Source organism: Thamnophis sirtalis, unplaced genomic scaffold (genome assembly GCF_051295495.1).
Source record: "Thamnophis sirtalis isolate CommonGarterSnake01/CBP01778 unplaced genomic scaffold, rThaSir2_p1.2 scaffold_10, whole genome shotgun sequence".
NCBI lineage: Eukaryota > Metazoa > Chordata > Lepidosauria > Squamata > Natricidae > Thamnophis > Thamnophis sirtalis.
Window position 1 is genome coordinate 896,708 of NW_028261390.1, and position 21,448 is coordinate 918,155.

General features: G+C 51.3%; 1 protein-coding gene across 1 annotated transcript in view; it reads right to left on the reverse strand.

Annotated features, from left to right (window-relative positions):
• Positions 1 to 21,448, reverse strand: part of DYSF (dysferlin) — a 122,153-nt gene that overhangs the window by 15,840 nt on the left and 84,865 nt on the right. Inside the window, 7 exon segments of the mRNA XM_087723823.1 lie at positions 4,237 to 4,324; positions 7,697 to 7,763; positions 10,751 to 10,824; positions 11,631 to 11,796; positions 12,893 to 13,054; positions 13,300 to 13,401; positions 19,219 to 19,245. Coding sequence (XP_087579949.1) covers positions 4,237 to 4,324; positions 7,697 to 7,763; positions 10,751 to 10,824; positions 11,631 to 11,796; positions 12,893 to 13,054; positions 13,300 to 13,401; positions 19,219 to 19,245 — 686 coding nt within the window.

Genomic DNA, 21,448 nt, shown 5'->3' on the forward strand with positions numbered 1-21,448 from the left:
CAACCCTCTGCTTAGGCAGGAGGTAGATTACAACTCCCAGAATCTCCCAGCCAGCAGGCTTTAAGATGGAATAGAATAGAATAGAATAGAATAGAATAGAACAGAACAGAACAATAAAATAGAACAGAATAGAATAGGAATAGAGTAACAAACTTGGAAGGGACCTTGGAGGCCTTCTAGTCCAACCCCCTGCCTAGGCAGGAAACCCTACCCCACTTCAGACAAATGGGTATCTAGTGTTTTCTTAAAAGCCATCAATGTTGGAGAATTCACAACCTCTGGAGGCAAATTCTGTTCCACTGGTTAATTGTTCCCACTGTCAGGAAATTCCTCCTCAGTTCTAAGTTGCTTCTCTCCTTGATTAGTTTCCACCCATTGCTTCTTGTTCTGCCCTCAGGTGCCTTGGAGAATAGTTTGACTCCCTCTTCTTTGGGGCAACCCCTGAGATATTGGAACACTGCTATCATGTCTCCCCTGGTCCTTCTCTTCACTAGACCAGCCATGCCCAATTCCAGCAACTGTTCTTCATATAGAACAACAGAGTTGGAAGGGACCTTGGAGGTCTTCTAGTCCAACCCCTCTGCTCAGGCAGGAAACCCTACACCACTTCAGACAAATGGCTCTCCAACATCTTCTTAAAAACTTCCAGTGTTGGAGCATTTATAATTCTGGTGGCAAGTTGTTCCACTGGTTAATTGTTCTCACTGTCAGGAAATTTCTCCTCAGTTCTAGGTTGCTTCTCTCCTTGATTAGTTTCCACCCATTGCTTCTTGTTCTGCCCTCAGGTGCCTTGGAGAATAGCTTGACTCCCTCTTCTGTGTGGCAACCCCTGAGATATTGGAAGTCTGCTATCATGTCTCCCCTGGTCCTTCTTTTCATTAAACTAGACATTCCCAGTTCCTGCAACCGTTCTTCATCTGTTTTAGCCTCCAGTCCCCTAATCCTCTTTCTTGCTCTTCTCTGCACTCTTTCCAGAGTCTCCAAATCTTTTCTACATCCTGGGGACCAAAACTGGATGTCGTATTCCAAGTGTGGCCTCACCAAGGCCTTATAAAGTGGCATCAACACTTTATAAACTGGATGGTTTAAGGAAGGGGCGAGAGCTTCCTGCTTTGTTTTGGGAACAGGATTAGCCGAGAGGAAAGCGGGGGGGTCTGATTTTGCTAAAAGAAAAAGAAAAAAAGCAGAATTCCAGGGAAAGCAGCTGGAATGTCGAAGGGAAAGGATGCAAACTGGTCTCCATCAAAAGGAGAAGCACAGAAGGCGTCTCACAAACCAGGAGACGAGCTCCGTGGGTGAACGGACCCCATTTGTTTTGCAATCGGGGTCCAGCCTCAGGTGCTGCACAACCTTGACCTTCCGACGCACAGGTGGTCCTCGGCTTATGGCCACAATGGAGCTCGTGATTTCTGTGGCTAAGCGAGACTCTGCCGACGTGGGCTTTGCCCCGCCTGAGGCACTTTCTTGGCACCGTGGTTAAGTAAATCCCTGTGGTCAGGAACCCGGTCATTAAGCGAATCCGGCTTTCCCTCTGGTCAGAAGGTCGCCAAAGGGGCTCACAGGACCCCCGGGACACTGCAAACCGTCATAAATATGAGTCTCTGAATTTTGATCACGTGATGGTGAGAAGCTGCCACAGTCAGGTTTGAAAAATGGTCCTTTTTTGCAGTCCCATTGTAACCTTGGTCGCTACATGAATGGCCGTAAGTCAAGGAGCTCTTGCAGTGAATTACAACCCCAGCCAGGAGTGTCAAGGGGGCCCACCCGAGCCATGAGATCCAAGGGGTGTCAGATGGCTGCATCTCCCCCATTTTTCTGGCTACATTCCAGGGAGGGATCAGAAACCCACATTTGTCAAGCCAAGAACAGCCTTTCCATCCCTCCGTCCCTTCTGGAAGGACAGAACAGCAGCAGATTTGGAAGGACCTTGGAGGTCTTCTAGTCCAGCCTTCTCCCATCTCAGAGAAGCGGATGTCCAGTCTCTTCTTGAAAACCTCCAGTGATGAAGCCCCCACCACGCCTGGTGGCAAGCTGTTCCAGGGGTTAATCCTTCTCACTGTCAGAAAAGTTCTAGGTTGCTGCTATCCTTCATTAGTTTCCATCCATTGCTTCTTGTCCTACCTTCAGGGGATCTGGAGAATAAACGGACTCTGCTCTACTTCTAAGAATCACTAAGCTAGAAGGGACCTTCGAGGCCTCAACCTCCCGATTGAGCAGGAGACCATTCCAGGCCAATGGGCCTCCGGTCTCTTCTAAGCCTCCAGTGATCAAGCACTCAGAACTTCTGGTGGGAAGCTGTCCCACTGGTTAATGGTCCTCCCCATTAGGACGTTTCTTAATGCTTCTCTCCTCGGTCAGTTTCCATCCACTGCTTCTTCCTGTCCTGGTGGTTTGGGAAATAGCTTGACCTCAAAGGCCCTCCAGTATCGGAGGGCTGCTGACATGCCCCCCCCCCCTGGTCCTTCTCTTCATTAAAGGTTTGTCTTTAGAGGGGGGACTGTTACCCCCCACCCTCATCCTTGGCTTCTCAGGGGCTTCCCTTCTTGGAGGCCAGTCACGTCATGCGCAGAGATGCCAAGCCAGCATCTTCAGAGAACAGCTGCAGGTTGGACCATTGGCCAGAGGTCTATGGCAGATCCCTGCAATCCAAGTCGATGGAGGGACACAGGGACCACCCACCTCACCCAGGAACTGGGAAGCTCGGCTGGATGGAAGCTGAAGGAACCCTCCCTCCCACCAGACATCTCTGGTAAATGGTTCAACCACCAGCTGCTTTCTGAAGATAGCAATAGCAGTTAGACTTATATACCGCTTCATAGGGCTTTCAGCCCTCTCTAAGCGGTTTACAGAGTCAGCATATCGCCCCCAACAACAATCCGGGTCCTCATTTCACCCACCTCGGAAGGATGGAAGGCTGAGTCAACCCTGAGCCGGTGAGATTTGAACAGCCGAACTGCAGATAACAGTCAGCTGAAGTAGCCTGCAGTGCTGCATTTAACCACTGCGCCACCTCGGCTCGATGCTGGCTTGGTGCCTCCGGGTGTCCCCCAAGAGATACGTAGCCGAATGACACCCTCCAACGTCACGGAGGGACACAAGGCCACCCACTCCATAAGTCAACCATGAAACCTGATTGGATGGAAGCTGCTATGAAGGCGGGGGGGGGGGAGATTTGGGGCTGAAAGGGAAGTCGGTTAACATTTCACAGCAACCATCCATCCCAGCTCCAGGGAGAAATTCAGGAATTACTGTTAGAAAAACTCAATCACGGTGGCTAAGGTTGAGAAGAGAGAACAATGGGTCAAGTGCAGGGTGGGGTCAAGGAGAGGAAGGCTGGAATGTCCTTGGACGCCACGCAACGTTTTCCTGGGGAGAAGCTCAGGGTAGTCCATGCCATTCCCAGGAATCCAGCTCAGCTCCGGTGACGCCTCCTCGCCTCCCCGAGCCGTCCGCCTTGGGTGGCCAAGATGACTTCAGCGGGATGACAGGCGTTGGAAGGGACCTTGGAGGTCTTCTAGTCTTCAGACAAGCGGGAGGACGAGCCAAGAACCCGTCTTGATGCCTTCTGGCTCTTGGGGAAACCTCTTGGCGGGTGAGGCCTTGCAGGCGGCCTCCGATGCATCCCGTTTCGCCGAGAGGCTTCGGTGACAACGCTTGGCAGCGTCTCCTTCTGTGGTTCGGGAGCCCGGCCTTGGCAGCTCGCCCCACACACGGGGAGCCCCGATGCGGTTGCATCCATGGGAGGCAACCGCAGGAATGTCAGGCTGCCATCCCACTCTCGGCCCCGGGTTTCAACTATCAGGCTTCGGCTGGAGACACTCGATCCCCCCTCCGGTGGCTCTTCCAGGGAAGAGAAACCAGAGAGGCCATAAAGTATTCGCTCCGATGGGAGACTAGCAAGCGCAGCACATAACCAATTACTCCAAATAGTTTACAGATTTCGGCTCGCCTGATTCCTGGCTCAGGTTTCTCGCGCTAACTTGTTGCTTAATGGCTTATTTGTGTTCGAGGCAGCCGAAGGTTCTGGCAGGACTCACCAGGCTGAGTCTTCAAGGCAGGGAAAAGCCTCCTGCAGAGTCTTCTGACACGGACGCTTCTTCCTCCTTCCTTCCAATTTCTCTCCACCCCCACCCGCAGTTCATTGAGAAAGGTCTTCACCTTGGAAGAATCATGGGGGGGGGGATTGGAGAGAGCTTCGGGTATCAAAACAAACCAGGTTTATGAAGCCAGCCCCACCTGGTTGAAAGCACACTGTCTCCTGACGTGTAAATCGTGGTTTGCAAATGTTGATAGTTCACACGATGTACCAAGCCAAACATCTCATCTGTAAAGTGGTGAGGAGTCTTACTGGCAAATCCCAGTTATGGATTTAACTGAGGCATTCCTTCACCACTGGAACAGCCCATAACATTACTGGGATTCCCCATCAGGCATACAGGGCAAGGCACTGTATATAAAGAAGAGCAAACTCCATTCTCTTCTAGCACTGATGAGGTTACCTAGCTGGGTCATGAAACGCCCGCAAGAAAACCACCAAGCTCAGAGAGCACCAGGAACCCCACAGTTTTTTTCTTCTTTCTTCTTCTTCTTCTTCTTCTTCTTCTTCTTCTTCTTCTTCTTCTTCTTCTTCTTCTTCTTCTTCTTCTTCTTCTTCTTCTTCCTCCTCCTCCTCCTCCTCCTCCTCCTCCTCCTCCTCCTCCTCCTCCTCCTCCTCCTCAGAGAGCGCCAAGGAGCCCCCAGTTCAATGAACTGCAAATATTTTCTTCTTTCGTCTTCCTCTTATTTTACCTTCATTTAGACTGTTTTGGTTTCAAAGCTGTTCTTTTCCACAGTTGGCTGACAAAGAGGAATCTCTGTGTTCCCCCAGCCGTTGGCGTTTCCACCTTCTCCTCGGTCACCCCTTCCAATTCTGCCATTCTGACATGCAATCTTGGCATCTGGATACAGCAGCCCTGGCTTGCCCTGGCTGCTTCTCAGCCCCCCCCCCCCCCCCCCCCGGGAGCCTCTGGGCTCTGTCCTCCCTCCCCATCAGCCCTCAGAGCTAAGAAGCATCTTCCCACTGGGCCCAACTACCTGGCCGTCCTCTTACTGGGAGTCCAGGTGGCCATTGTATGCACACAAAAGGCACACACACACACACACACACACACACACACACACACACACACACACACACACACAGAGCCTGTGGGGCTTCTCCATGTTATGGTTCTCCCAAAAGCACTTTTCTGCAAGCCAACTGGACTTTCTTGGTTCTTTTCCTTGAAGAGGTTTCGCTTCTCATCCGAGAAGCTTCTTCCGCTCTAACTGAAGCTCTAACTCTAGTGAGATAGAACTGAAGAAGCCTCTTGGATGAGAAGCGAAACCTTTTCAAGGGAAAAAAAACAAAAAAGTCTGTTTGGCTCTTGAAAAACCACCTTTGGGGCACCTCCCACAGGTGCCCGGACCTCCCCGCACCCCAGTTAAAGACTCCTTAACCCATCAGGCAGCCCTTCGTATCCCCCCCTCCCAATGTCTGTTTGTTAGATGGGTATCCCAGTCACTTAGCCATGGTTCAATTGTGGTCAAGGACTATCTGCACCGAAGAAGCCCAAGGCCTGGATTACAATCCATTTGGGGGAGGCTCAACTCCATGGAGGAAGGCCCTCAGGTGCTGCCCTCAGCACAGAACAGAGAATCCAGAGGCTGGAAGGGACCCCAGAGGTCTTCTAGTCCAGCCCCCCACCCACCCACCCACCCAAGGCAAGAGGTACCTCATGCCACCTGGGACCAATGGCTGCCCCATCTCTTCTTGGAAAGAGGATTGGCATCCACAACTTTCCCTTTGCAACCCAGGAGGCCCAAATCCAGACTGAGGACCGGGCTCCAGTTCTAAGCCCAACCCCAGGTTCCCATCACCCAAATCCTCCCCCCGTGGCAGGATTTGGGTGATGGGAACCTGGGGCAGGAGCCAGGCACCTGACCCTAAGCACTTCACCCAAATCCTCCCCCGTGGCAGCTGTCAGTCAGGGGTGAAATTCATTTTTTTTTTACTATTGGCTCTGGTGGGCGTGGCTTGGTGGGCTTGGCAGGGGAAGGACCCTGCAAAATCCCCATTCCCTCCCCACTCGGGGGGGGGGGGGCAGGCAGAAGAGGCATTTGCTGGTTCTCCAAACTACTCAAAATTTCTGCTACCGGTTCTCCGAACTACTCAACATTTTCGGCCACTCTGCTCTCTCTCTCTCTCTCTCTCTCTGCAAACCCCCTTCGCAAGCAGCCCCCTCGCTTCCACGCCGAGCCTCCGTTCCAGGCCCCCCCACCCCACCCTGTCATCAGCTCCTGCAGGAGTGAGGCTGATTGTGTTTAACGACGTTTGTGCGAAACTCCCACCCACAAGCCGTGACCGAGGTCACTGCCGACTGCAGAGCCTCCTCTCCTCCCAATGAAGGGCTGCCGGGGGAGATGGAGCCCCTTTAATTCGGCTAAACGGAACCACGTTTCCTGGGATAAAAGGCAGGAAGGAGGCAGCAGAGCAACGTGTCAACATCGAAGGGTGGCTGCGGCCTCCAACCGAGGCTCAGAGCAGGTGAGGTGTCACCTCACCTCCAGCTATCACCTCACTCTTGGGGGGGGAGATAGGAGGCTTCTGATATTTGAGAGGCTGCCCCAAAGAAGAGGGGGGGGGTGTCGAGCTGTTCTCCAAAGCACCAGAAAGGACCAGGACAGGAAGCTGCGGTTGGAAACTAATCAAGGAGAGAAGGAAGCTGGAAATAAAGGAGGTATTTCCTGACAGTGAGGACCATTAACCAGCGGAACAACCTGCCACCAGAAGTTGTGGGTGCTCCAACACTGGAGGATTTTAAGAGATTGCGCAACCATTTTTTCTGAAGTGGTAGAGGGTTTCCTGATTCAGCAGTGGGTTGGACTAGAAGACCTCCAATGTCCCTTTCAGTCCAAGATTCTATAAGGCAGGAGAAAGAGGGGGAGGGGGAGGGAGGGGGGAAGGAAAGAGGGAAGGAAGGAAGGAAGGAAGGAAGGAAGGAAGGAAGGACGGAAGGAAGGAAGGAAGAGGGAAGGAAGGAAGGACAAGGAAGGAAGGAAGGAAGGAAGGGAGAAAGGGAGAAAGGAAGGAAAGGAAGGAAGGAAGGAAGGAAAGGAAGGAAGGAAGGAAGGAAGGAAAGTTGGAAGGAAGGAAGGAAAGAGGGAAGGAAGGACAAGGAAAGAAGAAAGGAAGGAAGGAAGGAAGGAAGGAAGGAAGGAAGGACGGAAAAGACGGAAGGAAGGAAGGACAGAAGGAAGGAAAGAAGGAAGGAAGGAAGAAAGAAAGGAAGGAAGGGAGGGAGGACAGAAGGAAGGAAGGACAGAAGGAAGGACAGAAGGGAGGAAGGAAGAAAGGACGGAAGGAAGGAAGGAAGGAAAGGAAGGAAGGAAGGAAGGAAGGAAGGAAGGAAGGAAGGAAGGAAGGAAGGAAGGAAGGAAGGAAGGGGTTGACCTACTCTGCTGGCTGGAGAATTCTGGGAGTTGAAGTCCACAAGTCTTAAAGCTGCAAAGTTTGGGGAGCCTGAGATAACCCTTTAGGTCCCCTTTACCCAACTTAGTGCCAACTTAGTGACTGATTTTAAAAACCGAAATCCATTCGGCAGATGAGCTCGGGGGGACCCAAGTCAAGCGAAGAACTCGAGCCATGGGGGGTGGGGGGTGAGAGAGGAAGCCATACATACATGGAAATGAGGCCGAGTGGTTTGCGTGTTAATTAAAGCCGAGCTGGTCATGCCATCCGCAAGCTACAAATTAAAATCTTTGATTAGTGAGGGGTTAGATAAAAACCACAATGGCAAAAGCAAAGGTTTCCCTCCAAAGGGAATCTCTCCTTCCTTCCTTCCAAGCTCTCTGGCATTTCAACAGGGAGGAGGAGGAGGAGGGGGGGGCTTCATATCCAGCTGCAGGGGGTCAAACGCCCCAAGGAGTTTTAAAACATTGCTATCCAACAAGGATGGCCAAGGCACCCGAGGGCAGGAAACTCCTCAAGGAGGGAAGCAACCTGGAACTAAGGAGGAATTTCCTAACAGTGAGCACAATTAACCAGTGGAACTCCTTGCCACCAGAACTTGTGGGTGCTCCGACACCGGAGGGTTTTAAGAAGAGGCTGGACAGCCGTTTGTCTGACATGGGTCTCCTGCTTGAGCAGGGGGCTGGACTAGAAGACCTCCAAGGCCCCTTCTAGCTCTGTTCTATTCTAAATCTTCCTCCATGCTGCACCTGGGGGCCCCTGGGAGAACCCCAAAGCTGCACCAGGAGGCCCCCAACGGAGTCCTTGGCCCATCCCGGGCAATGGCTTCTGGCTGCCTATCTGCCAACCGCCTGAATCCAAGAACCGCCGGGTGGGAAACCCAGGGAGTGAGAGACTCCTGCAGGCCACGAAAGGCTGGAGGGAGGTCAGAGGAAACGGAGGATGCAAACTGACGGATGGTCAACCGGGTGGGGGGGGTGGGGGGGGCATCCGGTGTAACAGAAGCTCTCCGCATCTCCCTCTGCAACCCACGGCTTCGACCGGGATCAGATTTAGGGCTGCCGGCCGCCAAGACCAACAACGGGCAGGATTATCCAATTACAGCCTTCCAACTGGCTCAATTATCCAATTATTGCAATGATCAATTATTACGTTGACTGACGGGCCCCCAATCCCCCCCCCCCGAGGAGGCTGACCAAGGGCTTCGGCTGCAGGGGAAGCTCGGGTGGACGCCAGCACTGATCGCTACGTCCTTCCCTCAGCCGGGGGGTGGGGGGGAGGAAGGGGGGGGCAGTCCGGCAGACACGGACTAAGTTTGCAGGTGGCGTGGAATGGGGAGGGGGGGGGGGTTGGGGAGGGGTCCAAGGCTTTAGAGGGAAACGGGAAAGTCGGAGAAAGCAAGGAAGGCTGGAGCACCCGGCTGAAATTGGGAATCAAACGCAGTAGAATGACGTAGAACCCTAGGGGGCACCTCAGAGGCCTTCTAGTCCAACCCCCTGCCCAAAGCAAGAGACTGACACCATTCTGGGCAATCTTTCCTCCAAAAAACCTCCAGCCACAGAGCACCCACAAATGCAGGTGATCCTCAACGTACGTCCACAGCTGAGCCCGAAATGTCCGTTGCTAAGCGAGACAGCTGTCAAGTTTTGTCCGATTTTACGACCTTTCTCGCCGCAGTTGAACCGCTGCAGTGGTTAAGGGAATTTACGCAGTCGTTAAGCGAATCTCTCTGCCCCGCTGACTTCTCTTAAGGTCGCAAAAGGGGATCGCCTGACCCTGAAACGCTGCCACCGTCATACATACGAGTCAGCTGCCAAGTGTCTGAATTTTGAACACATGACCACAGGGGGTGCTGCAACGGTCATAAGTGCGGAACACCGGACATAAGTCCCCTTTTTTCAGTGCCGTTGTAACTTTGAACTCAATGAACGGTTGTAAGTCAAGGACCGGCGGTAAACAGGATGTAACTTGGCACAGAGAAATGTGAAATGTCAGGAAAACGAAAAGCCAAAGTGCAGGATGTGGAAGCCTGCAGAAAACTACTGGTGGTCCTTGACTTACGACCAATCACTTAACAACCGTTTGAAGTTCCAATGGGGACTGCCCAGGATCCGGCTTCACATGGCCACACTGCAGGCAGCTCTCCTCAGTGACGCAACCGCATTTTGGGCTGTTTGCAGCGTCCCAGGGTCCTCGTTTTATGACATTTTTGCTGAAAACCAACCCTTACTTTCCCTTTTCAGCAAAACTGCCCCTTGCAAAGGATGGCTCCGCTTAGTGACCTTAAGAACCGAGCGGGCTGCTTTACAACCAACTGGTCTGCTTAACGACCCCTGCGAAAAAGATTGTGATGTCAATCTGGTCATGTGACTGACCTGTTTTGACTTATGACCGTGGTGGGTGGTTTCCATTACGGTCGTAACTTGAGGAGCCCCCTGTTGGCGCCCTCTCAAAGGAAGTAAGATTTGGGACAAACGTCAGCCGGTGGAACAGACTGCCACTTGAAATGTGACTTCTCCTTCCCTGAAGGTTTGGAAGAGAGGTTTGGACTATCAAAGGTGTTCCTGCGCACAGGGGTTAGGCTGGATGGTCTCTATGGGGCCTTCCAAGCCCTGATCATTATAGGGAAGAAGCAACTGAACTGCATTCTGTGTGGTGGCTGCAAACATCTCGACTTTTTCGTTACATTTTGGCCTCCAGGACTTCTCTGGGGAGTTTGGGGGGGGGGGGAGTCTGCCCTGCATGACACAAGAACAGAGCTGGAAGGGACCTTGAAGGTCTTCTAGTCCAGCCCCCTGCTCAAGCTGGAGACCCTCTGCCATTCCAGACAAATGGCTGCCCAGACTGTTCTTAAATAGTGTGGTGATGGAGCAGCCACAACTCCTGGTGGCAAGCTGTTCCACTGGTGAAATTTCTCCTTAGTTCCAGGTTGCTTCTCCCCTTGAGGATGTGCCATCCTTTGCCTCTTCTCCTGCCTTTGGGTGCCTTGGAGAGTAGCTTGACTCCCTCTTCTTTGTGGCACCCCTTAAATACTGGAAGACTGCTCTCAGCCCCCCCCCCTTCACTAAACTAGGCATTCCTGCACCTCAAGGTTCTTTCCCTCATTGACCCCAGCAGCTGTCAATTCTGTACCTGCTCGTATCATCACCAAGGTGCAGCCCCAACCAGCCTCACGGGAGTTCTCCCCAACATTAGCCTTGGAGGTTGCTCCTTCATGCTTCTTCCCATCTGATGTCATCCCAGCAACCTGAGCTGTCTTACCTGGACGGGGATGAGAGGTTCTTTGTCATCAATGTCAATCAGAACATCATCTTTTGGGGTGAGGGCCGTGTCATCTGTAACCAATGAAGAAGAAAACCCAGCTTCAGCTTTTGGAGTTGGCTGCTCATCAACATGTCTTTCAAACCATCCCTGTCACTCAACAGCTGTCTTCCAAAGAAGTCTTTCCGACCAAGGAGATGGAAGAGGGACTCTTTGGATACTTGTGATTCAGACACATTGTCTGGGAAGGTTCAAGGTACATTAAGCTATCAAGCAGGCCATATGGGAAGTCTTCTCCAGTCCATCATTGTTCTGGGTGTTGTGTTCAATAACATCTGGAGGTTGGTGTGTTGGAGAAGAAGGACAGACACCATAGAACCAACCCCGAACCCACAAGCCCACAGATAGGTGACCATGGATAATCAGACCTTCAGGAAGTCTCCATAATGAAGTGACTTCAGTGGACCACACAGGTAGTCAAACCTTCAGATGATACTCAAGAACAAGGGTCTCCAAACCTGGCCACTTTGAGACCTATGGACTTCAACTCCCAGAATTCCAAAGTCACCTTGGCTACTTTAAGACTTGTGGACTTTTAACTCCAGGAATTCCCCAGCCAGCTCTGGGAGTTGAAGTCCACAAGTCTTAAAGTGGCCAAGTTGACTGTGGAATTCTGGGAGTTGAAGTCCACAAGTCTTAAAGTGGCCAAGTTGGCTGTGGAATTCTGGGAGTTGAAGTCCACAAGTCTTAAAGTGGCCAGGTTGAGAGACCTCTGCTCAAAAGCAAGGCTTCCTTTGCTAATCTTGACATATCATGTAGTGGTTCCAGGAAAGCCACCCATTTTTAGGATTCCCCCCAAAGATCTTCCACCCATCCTGACCTGCGTGGGTTTCAGGAAATACGGCGTCTTCTTTGTAGGGGTCGCAGAAGAATTCTTGCAGGGATCGGATGGTGCACTGGCCCACCACAGGTTTGCGGCCGAAGGGCCTGTTGTCGATGACTTTGATGATGATGGGAGGACAGTAGAGGTCTTCCCTTGGCAGACGCTGGAAGAAGGACAAGGGCAGAGAGAGGAGGAGGAGGAGGAGGAGGAGGAGGAGGAGGAGGAGGAGGAGGGGGAAGAGGAGGAGGAGGAGGAGGAAGGAGAAGGAGAAGGAGAAGAAGAAGGGACAAGATTTATTCAATCTATTTAATATTACATGTCTTGACGGCAGCAAGAATTGTAACAAGCACAACACAAAGAACCACCCATAGAAGAAGATGTAATTTAAAAATCACTAGATTGTGCAGAAATGGATAGGTTGACATTCAAGATAAAAGATGCAGAATATTTTCAAACGCGGGACTTATTTTATCAATGGCTGGACAATAAAAGTAGAAATCGGAAATTGGAAAAAATACTATTATGTATGTCTTACGTTTACTATATTATATTATATTATATACTATTACTAGCTGGATACCTGTGCTTTGCTACGAAACTATGTGATTTGGGCTTGATACTAAAAGCTTGAAAATTAATGTAGAACGTGTAACGCCGTAGCATCAGAGCATGTTAATATAAGGCAACTGGCAGTTGGAGCAGAGTTCCTTTTAGGTGGGGAGGGGGAGTAGAACATCTAACTCCTTAGCATCGACGCATGTTAATATAATACTGTATAAGAAATATTGAATGATCTGACGGTCATTTCAACAAATCCTTTCTTAGCAAGGACCTGGAAGCCAAGAGGAACATACATGCCGAATTTCAAGTTTGTAGGCTTTATAGTTCTGGAGATTTCATGATGAGTGAGTGGCATTTGGCTTTTACATAGAGCAGTGGTTCCCAAACGTGGCAACTTTAAGACTTGTGGACTTCAACTCCCAGAATTCTTTAGCCAGCAGAGCTGGCTAAAGAATTCTGGGAGTTGAAGTCCACAAGTCTTAAAGTTGCCACGTTTGGGAACCACTGATATAGAGAGATAAGTAAATTAACCCAGAAAACACACTGTTCATAAAGTACTTGTGTATGTTAAGGAAAATGCATAAACAAACTGTTAAAAAAAAAGAGAGGGACAATATTGATTGAGATAACACCGAAAGGGTAAATATAATTTCCTCTTGTCCCAAGGGAGAAGAGGACGCAGAATGAAGCTGCCTCACCACTTCCATGAAGAGGACGGAGATGTCAAAGTTGGGGTTCTTCTTCAGGTTCCTGATGACCGTTGACTGGACCATCTGCCCACCACACTCCACCAGAAGGCTGGGAGACGTCACGCTGGCCAACTGGTAGCTCTTCAGGTTTCGAAGGCCCCAGGCTAAGACCTGCCCCCCAAAAACCCACAGAAAGTTATCCAACGTGGAACTTATTTTGGCGGTGGTTGGAGAAAAGGGATGAAGAACGCGATCAGCACTAAGCAGATAAAATACTCCAGACAACACGATGATGATTAAGCACCAACAAAATGTAAACAATAGAAAATTAAGAAAACTTTGTTTTTAAAAATGGGCAATTCTCTTCCCTTAAATCTTTCCAGAGGTCCTCAATTCACCGGGACGTCTGCGCCTACCTCGATGGCCGTTCGCTGGAGGACAGGCTTAATTCCTTGAGGCACCATGTAGATGTTGGGCTCCCTCTGGGGCGGTGGGTAAGGCAAGTCTGAATCTGCAGACTGGAAGAGACGTAAATTGAGTCAGTGGGTCTCTTTCAGGCGGTAAGAGGAACGGAAGCCCGCCCCACCGGTTCCTCCAACCAACCCAGAAACTTCCTGACAGTGAGGACAATTAACCAGTGCCACCAGAAGTTGTGGGTTCTCCAACACTGGAGGTTTTTTTAAGACGGGATTGGACAGCCGTTTGTCCAGAACGGTCTCCTTCTTGAGCAGGAGGTCAGACTAGAAGACCTCCAAGATCCCCTTCCAGCTCCCTTATTCTGTTGTTTTCTTATTCCTTCCGGTGACTTCATTCACAGGCAAAAGGAAAGGTGAGTGAAGTTGGTTGAATGGAAAGAGCCGTTCTTCAGAATCAGGCCCGAAGGGAGTCAGACCCTCCGTGGTCTGGGAGGGCTTTGCCATTCAGGTGACCCCCCCCAAACCTTTGCTCCTCGCCTGTCACAACATCCCCTGTATTAATAGCGAAGCATCTTTGGCTTCCATGAATTCATCTCCTGTTTTTTTTTTTCTTTTTTGAATATTGTGGGCTCAATGAAATATAAAATAAATGCCCTATTGCTCTCCTTGGGAACTTGGAACCAGGAGGGGCTCCGTCCTCGGTAACTGAGTTTAAACAGGGTTGGGATTAACGCACGTCCATCAACGGACAAACACTGAAAAAAATAATAATACAAAAGAAAAATAATAATCATAAATTGATTAATTAAAAAGAAAACAAAAGCATATTTTTTTTTAAAAAAATGGAAGGCAGACTGGAAGGCCACCAGGTGATTTTTCTGCCATCCCTTTTCCACGTTTCCAACTTTGAGGAAGGAGAAGAGGCTGCCAAGTGATAAATGCAGGTAGCCCTTGACTTACGACAGCTCGCTTAGTGACCATTTTCAGTGCAACAGCACCGAAAATAGGGACGTGTGATCGTTTTTCCACACTTATGACTGGCTCGTCTTTATGACGGCCGCGGGGTCCACGGGGGTCACGTGATCCCTTCTGCGGCCTTCTGATGAGCAAAGTCCATGGGGAGGACGGATTCACTTAACAACCAGGTTATTATTCACTGAGCAGCTGCAGGGATTCGCTTAACGACTGCGGTGAGAAAAGTCGTAAAGTGAGGTAAGGCAGAAATTCGGGGCTCCCTGGTGGCCATAAGTCGAGAGGACTACCTATGTAAAATGCCCAGCGGTGGCATCATGCCACGAGCTGCCAAATTGGGGTGGTGGGCATCAGGGCACCCCCCTGCACTCCAAATTCCTGAAATTGAGAACTGTTCACCTCTTGCGAAGGCCTGGAAGCCGCCTGCAGCGCCACCCGGTTGTGGCCCAGGCTTCCCCATAAACCCGATCTCGGGGGGGTGGGGGGGTGTGTTAGCCTCCAAAGGAAAGGAAACCCCTCAGGCGGGGAAAAAAACCAAAGGCGGCTCTCAACTGGGGGGGGGGGGGCAGTTGGAAGCAATTTCGGCTGCAGTCACTTTTTCTAGCCAAAAAAGAATTATTGCATTAAATTAAGGAGGCAGATCCATTTCAAACACCAGATCGGGTCGTATTTATTTATAGATCCCGTCGATGTATATTTAATGAGGGCTGCAAGGGAGGCGGGCAGGGTGGGAGCCAGCCAAGGCTGCTCGGGGCGGGGGTGGGGGGGAAGGAGGGTGGGGGGGGTGAGGAGGGTGGGGGGGGAGGCTAATTTTCCCTGGCACTTGCCAGGAGCTGCCTAAACAGAAGAGCTCGCTGTGCGTGATGGCATTGCCAACTCTGCTCGGGCGTAATTGGAGCCCCCCCCCCGTCCCTCTCCCCAGCCCCCGAGTGCAGCCCCCACCACCACCACCACCGGCCCCGCTTTGAAGATTTTGTAAAAGTTTTCTTTTTTTTAATTTTTAGCCTCGTACACACATTTACAAGTATACATTCTCTTAGTTATTATTCTCATCACATATTAACACATTTAAACATTCATTTTGCCATATGAAAAATTACAATATATTATCGGGATTGCTTTGCTTACCATCCCCAAACAACTATTTTGTTTTAGCTCCACTCTATTCCTTTCCTTTTCTCCCTCCCTCCCTTCTCTACTTTCTTCTCCTCCTTTCCCTTCTTCTCCCCTACTCCTCTCTGCCTCCTCCCCTTCCTACCCTCTCTCCTCCTCCTCCTATCCCTCCCCATCTTCCTCTCCTTTCCTCTTTCTTCTTTCCCTCTCCTTCCCTCTCTTCTCCTCTCCTCTTCCTCTCTTCCTGTCCTCTACCACCAAAAGGGGCGCCAGGCCCTAAAGACCCCCATCCAATTGGCAGAACCCCCCAAAGCTGTCAAGGAAGCTATGAGGAGGCCCCCAGCCCTTCTCCTTCTCCCTGCCACTGGGCGCTCTGGGAGTTGTAGCCCGCCATGCTTAGAGGGCGATGGGTCATTCCTATCCCCCACATCTGGGGAGGAAGCAACAGTGGGCAGGGAATCATCCATCCAAGAAGAGGAGGGGGGCGATCCCTCTGCCCCACACACAACTTAGGAGGTGTTTGACAGACAGCTGTGGCTTTGCCCTTAGTTAATTACGCGGATGATTCCAGACCAGAGGTGGGTTCTTATCGGTTTGGTCCGGTTCAGCCAAATAGGTAGTGGAAATTGGCCGTACCTTTCCGAAACGGTAGCGATGGCAGGCTGGCCACGCCCCCGTACCGGTACGGTCCCTTGGCCTGTCCCTACTCGCTCCCCCAGTGCACCTGGTCGCCGCTCTCTCGCTCTCTCTTGCCCCGCCCATCCGCACCATGCTTGCCCCGCCTACCTACCCGCCCACCACTCGCTGACTCGCTGGCTCGCCCCGCCTCTGAGCCCCGCAGACCTTAGTTGATCAGCGTGAAGGACAAAGGATCCTTAATGAGCAGGGAAGGAGCCATGCGGGGGACGAAGGAGGGAAGCAGCTGAATCATCCGCCACCTTCACTTGCTGGAGCCGCTCAGGGCTCCGGTCTCCGAGGAGCGGCCCCTGCAGCTCTGGAAGGGGCCATTGGGGCTGGAGGGTGAGGATAGGGATGTCTGAAAAGCCTGCTGGGGGGGGGGACATCAGGTGAGGGGGGCCTGGGATGCCTCTCTGCAGGGCGGGCTGCGACCCAGAGGGGGGATTGCCCAGGAGAAGAGGAGGAGAAGCGGGCAGGGATAACGCTAAGTGGGCGGGAGCAGCAGCTGCCAGAAGAGCCAGCTATCCGGCTGCAGTGGGGAGGGGGCACTCAACCTTCATTGGCCAAGGCACACAAGGTGTGACTGTTAACGGGGCCCCCGGATGGATCAGACCAGGGGGCGCCTGAGGAGCCATCAGGTGGCTTTCAATGTTGACCAATCGGGGAGATTTGGGGGTAGCCCCACTTAGCCCTTAGACTTATATACCGCTTCACGGGGCTTCCACAGCCCTCTCTAAGCGGTTTACAGAGTCGGCCTCTTGCCCCCCAACAATCTGGGTCCTCATTTGACTGATAGCAATAGCAGTTAGACTTATATACCGCTTCATAGGGCTTTCAGCATACAGAGTCTATACAGAGTCAGCATATCGCCCCCACAGTCTGGGTCCTCATTTCACCCACCTCGGAAGGATGGAAGGCTGAGTCAACCTTGAGCCGGTGAGATTAGAACCGCTGAACTGCAGATAACAGTCAGCTGAAGTGGCCTGCAGTGCTGCACCCTAACCACTACGCCACCTCACCTGATCTCGGAAGGAGGGAAGGCTGAGTCAACCTTGGGCCTGGTGAGATTTGAACTGCCAAAGTGCTGGCAGCCAGTGATCACCAGAAGTAGCCTGGGTTTCAAAAAAATTTGGAACCTACCCTGTGGGTGTGGCCTTCTTTGTGGGAGTGGCTTGCCGGCCATGTGTTCCCTCCCTCCCTCCCTCTCTCTCTCCTTCCTTTTGTCTCTCTGTCCCTTTTTTCTTTTTTCTTTCATCTCTCTCTCACTCTTTTTCTTTCTTTTTTCCTTTTTTATTTATTTATTTCCTCCTTTCTTTCTCTCTCTGTGTCAGTCTGTCTGTCTGTCTGTCTGTGTGTGTGTGTGTGTGTGTGTGTGAGAGAGAGAGAGTGGTGGGTTTCAAAAAAGTTTGGAGCCTCTTCTGTAGGTGTGGCCTGCTTTCCGGGTCCACTGGTGGAACCTCTTCTAACCGGTTCGGTAGATTTGACAAACCGGTTCTACCGAATAGGTGCAAACTGGTAGGAACCCCCCTCTGCACTGCACTCTAACCACTGTACCACTTTGGCTCATTTCAACCTTGTTTGCACCCTTGGCTGAGGGAGGAGCCCCTCCTGGGTCCCCCAAATCCTCGCCCTCCAAGAATCCCCTCCCCAGGGTTTTTCGGCATGCTGCTCCAGCCCAGGAAGTTGCAGAGTAGACCGGGGGGTGGGGAGGGCAGGGGGGGTAAGCAAAGTGAAGAGATACCCATTGCAGAAGCCCCTCGTGATAGAAGGCGGGGGGGGCACAGCTACAGCGCGGCCGTCCCGGGTGGCACCAGGCAAGGAGAGAAGGAAGCAGAAGACAGAGAAATTGTGAGCTCAGACACACAAACAGGGGGGTGCACCGTGCACACTCCGATGGGGGCGGGGGGAGGAAACCCAAAGGGAGCCACTTTCCACCTTCCCCATCTTCTGGGGCCGGTGGAGTGATTTCTGCAAGTAGTCCTCGACTTACAACATTTAGTGACCGTTCGAAGTGGCAACGGCACTGAAAAATGTGACATGAACGGTTTTCACACGACCGCTGCAGAACCCCCCCCCCCCTGAGTCACGTAATCAAAGTTCAGATGCTTGGCAACTGATTGCAATATCCCAGGTCACATGACCCCCTTTTGCGACCTTCTGACGAGCAGAGTCAATGGGGAAGCCAGATTCACTTAACAACCTAAGTCCACATTCCAGCCAGAGAGGACCATTGCCTTGAAAGAGGGGTCAAAGGGGCCATCTAGGTCAAAGTTGAGCAGCCCCTCTCTCAACCGTGGGGGGGGATACGACACCCCCCCCATCTCCTCTTCACAACACAGTCCTTCCGGCCGTTCCAAGAAGGCTCCCCAGCCATTTGGGCTCTGATTCAGGGGACCCTGAGGACACAGATAAACCTCCAGGTGGCCTCAAGGACTCTCAGAGGGAGGACCAACAACCAGAAGACTGCAAGGAAAGCGAATCCTTCCATCCTCCACTATTCAGTCAGAACTAAAGAAGGAGGAAGGGAGGGAGGGAATTAGAAAAGAATGGAGGAAGTTAGGAAAGAAGGGTGTTAGGATGAAAGGAAGTTAGGATGGAAGGAAGTTAGAAAGGAAGGAAGTTGGAAGGGAGGAAGTAAGTGAGGAGGTTAGGAAGGAAGGAAGTTAGGGAGAAAGGAAGTTGGGAAGGAAGGAAGTTAGGAAAGGAGTGGAGAGAGGAAGGAGGAGGAAGACTGTTGGGTCCTTGATGCTCTCTGAGCTCCAATGTTTTCTTGCAGACATTTCCTGACCCAACTGGGGAACATCATCAGTGCTAAAAGGGAGGGGGAGGTTTGGGGAGGAGGAGGAAAAGGACTGGTGGGCTCTTGGTGCTCTCTGAGCTTGGTACTTTTCTTGCAGACGTTTCATGACCCAACTAGGTCATTTCTTCAGTGCTAGAAGAGAGTGGAGTTTGAGTGGGGAGGAGGAAAAGGACTATGAGGTCCTTGGCGCTCTCTGAGCTCAATTTTCTTTCTTGCAGATGTTTCCTGACCCAACTAGGGAACATCATCAGGGCTAGAAGGGAGAGGGGCTTGCTCTCTGTTTATGTTTTGCGTCTCAGCCTCCCCCGCCCCTTTCTTCCAACACAAACATCCCAGCGAGGACCAGGGGAGCTCACCTCATCCAGAACGGACGCCAGTTCTGTCTGCAGGGTGTCCCCATTCGTCCCACGAGGAGGGAAACGCATGTCAGGGAAGGCAGCATCCATGGAGAGGGAACAGCAGACAGAAATGCCACATGTTCAAAGCAAGGTCACATTGAAATCAGTCGGTGAATGAATACACATAAGAAAGCCATGTGTGAAAGAGTGTACAGGTTTTCTGGTTGATCTGGACCCAGCGTTTTGGTGGTTAGGACAGTGTTTCCCAACCTTGGGCGCTTGAAGATGGGTGGCCTTCAACTCCCAGAGTTCCCCACCCAGCCAATTCTGGGAGTTGAAGTCCACCCATCTTCAAGTGCCCCAAAGGTTGAGAAATACTGTCCTAACCACCAAGGCTCAAGAGTGCCCCTTAACTGTTTTTGAAAGCTAAGGGCCCAATCTCCTCTAACAAGCCTTGGTGGGGAAAGGTTGACCATTGGGAACCCCTGTATTTAACTGCCCCCCACAATGTCTCCAGACCAATCTATAGGGCCGTGGAAGAGCCACCAAAGACCCACTTGAGCTGAGATCTTCCTGGGACTTTGACTTCACGTAGTTTTCTCAACGATAATAAAGACACGATGGCCGTTGTCATATCACAGTGTGGTTCTTTTTTAACTTCCCAGGCTGCCTTGTAGCTCTGGGGCTTCCTGGTGGTTCCCCCTCAAGGACAAACCAGGTCTATCCCTGTTTAGCTTGGTTGAGATCAAGCAAAGTTGGCTCGCCCCTATTTCTGCTGTGGTTTGGCTAGACAGCCCAATAGCTTGGCATACAACCAGTACAGACCTAAAGTGTTGGCAACAAAGTAAGTCCAATAGGAAGCCAAGGAAGCTCCTCCTCTTCCAGTCCCAATTTGGAAGAGGGATTTGAGCACGTGGGTCCCATCATCCACAGCTGCACTCAGACCCAGCCTTTGCTTTCCAACAGGACCCAGGTCTCCCTCCCATTCTGGGCATCCAGAAAGGAACCAGGGGTGATGAGGAGCAGATAAACCAAAGGGGTGTCGTGACATCAGATTGGAAGCTGCACCAAGGGTGAAATGCTCTCTCGTCTGCTACTGGTTTGCACGCGCACCGCAGGCGCACCGCAGGCAGGTAAGTAGAACAGCGAGTGGGGGGGACGGACGACACAGCTGTGCCGTGCGATTTAGAGCAAATATAAATGTGTGGCACAGCTGATAGTCGGAACTTTTTTTTTACTTTTTTTTTAGCACTTTTTAGAACCGGTAGTAAAAACAAAAAAATGCTTAATGCTTAAAAAAAGTAAACAAGAACTTCCAACAATTAGCTGTGAGACAATCAGCTCCGCTGTGCAATTGTCGGAACTTTCTTTTCAATTTTTTAAAAACTTTTTAAACTGGCCCGAACCGGTAGCATTTAACTCCTGAGCTGTATGCAAGTTTTTCTCAAACTTATCAAGTTTAAGATGGGTGGACTTCAATTCCCAGAATTCCTCAGACAGCCAAGCAGGCTGGGGGGGACTCTGGGAGTTGAAGTCAACACGTCTTCAAGTTGAGAAAGGTTGAGAAAACGGTGTTCCAAATTCCTCAACCTTACAATGTGTGGACTTCATCTCCCAGAGTTCCCCAAGGTTGGCTGGGGAATTCTGGGACCTGAAGTTCATCTTAACGTTCAGACGGTTGAGGGACAAGATGGAGCATCCGGAAGACGCTCTAACTTTTTCTGCATGTATTGCTTTGTTGATGTTGATGTTGCTGCCACAGAGAGGGGGTCACCCTGTTCTAGAAAGCAGCAGAAGGGCAGGACAAGAAGAAGCGATGGATGGAAACTAATCAAGGAGAGAAGGAACCTGGAATTTGGGGAGAATTTCCTGATCGTGAGGACAATTCAACAGTGGAACAGAATTTGCCACCAGAAGTTGTGAACGCTCCATCACTGGAGGTTTTCGAGAAGAGACCGGACAGCCATTTGTCTGGAATGGTGGTCTCTCCTGCTTGGGTGAGGGGTTGGAGTAGAGCAGTGTTTCTCAACCTTGGCAACTTGAAGATGTCTGGACTTCAACTTCCAGAATTCCCCAGCCAGCATTCGTGTATAAACAATTCAGTGTCTAGGACAGTGTTTCTCAACCTTGGCAACTTGAAGATGTCCGGACTTCAACTCCCAGAATTCCCCAGCCAGCGAATGCTGGCTGGGGAATTCTGGGAGTTGAAGTCCGGACATCTTCAAGTTGCCAAGGTTGAGAAACACTG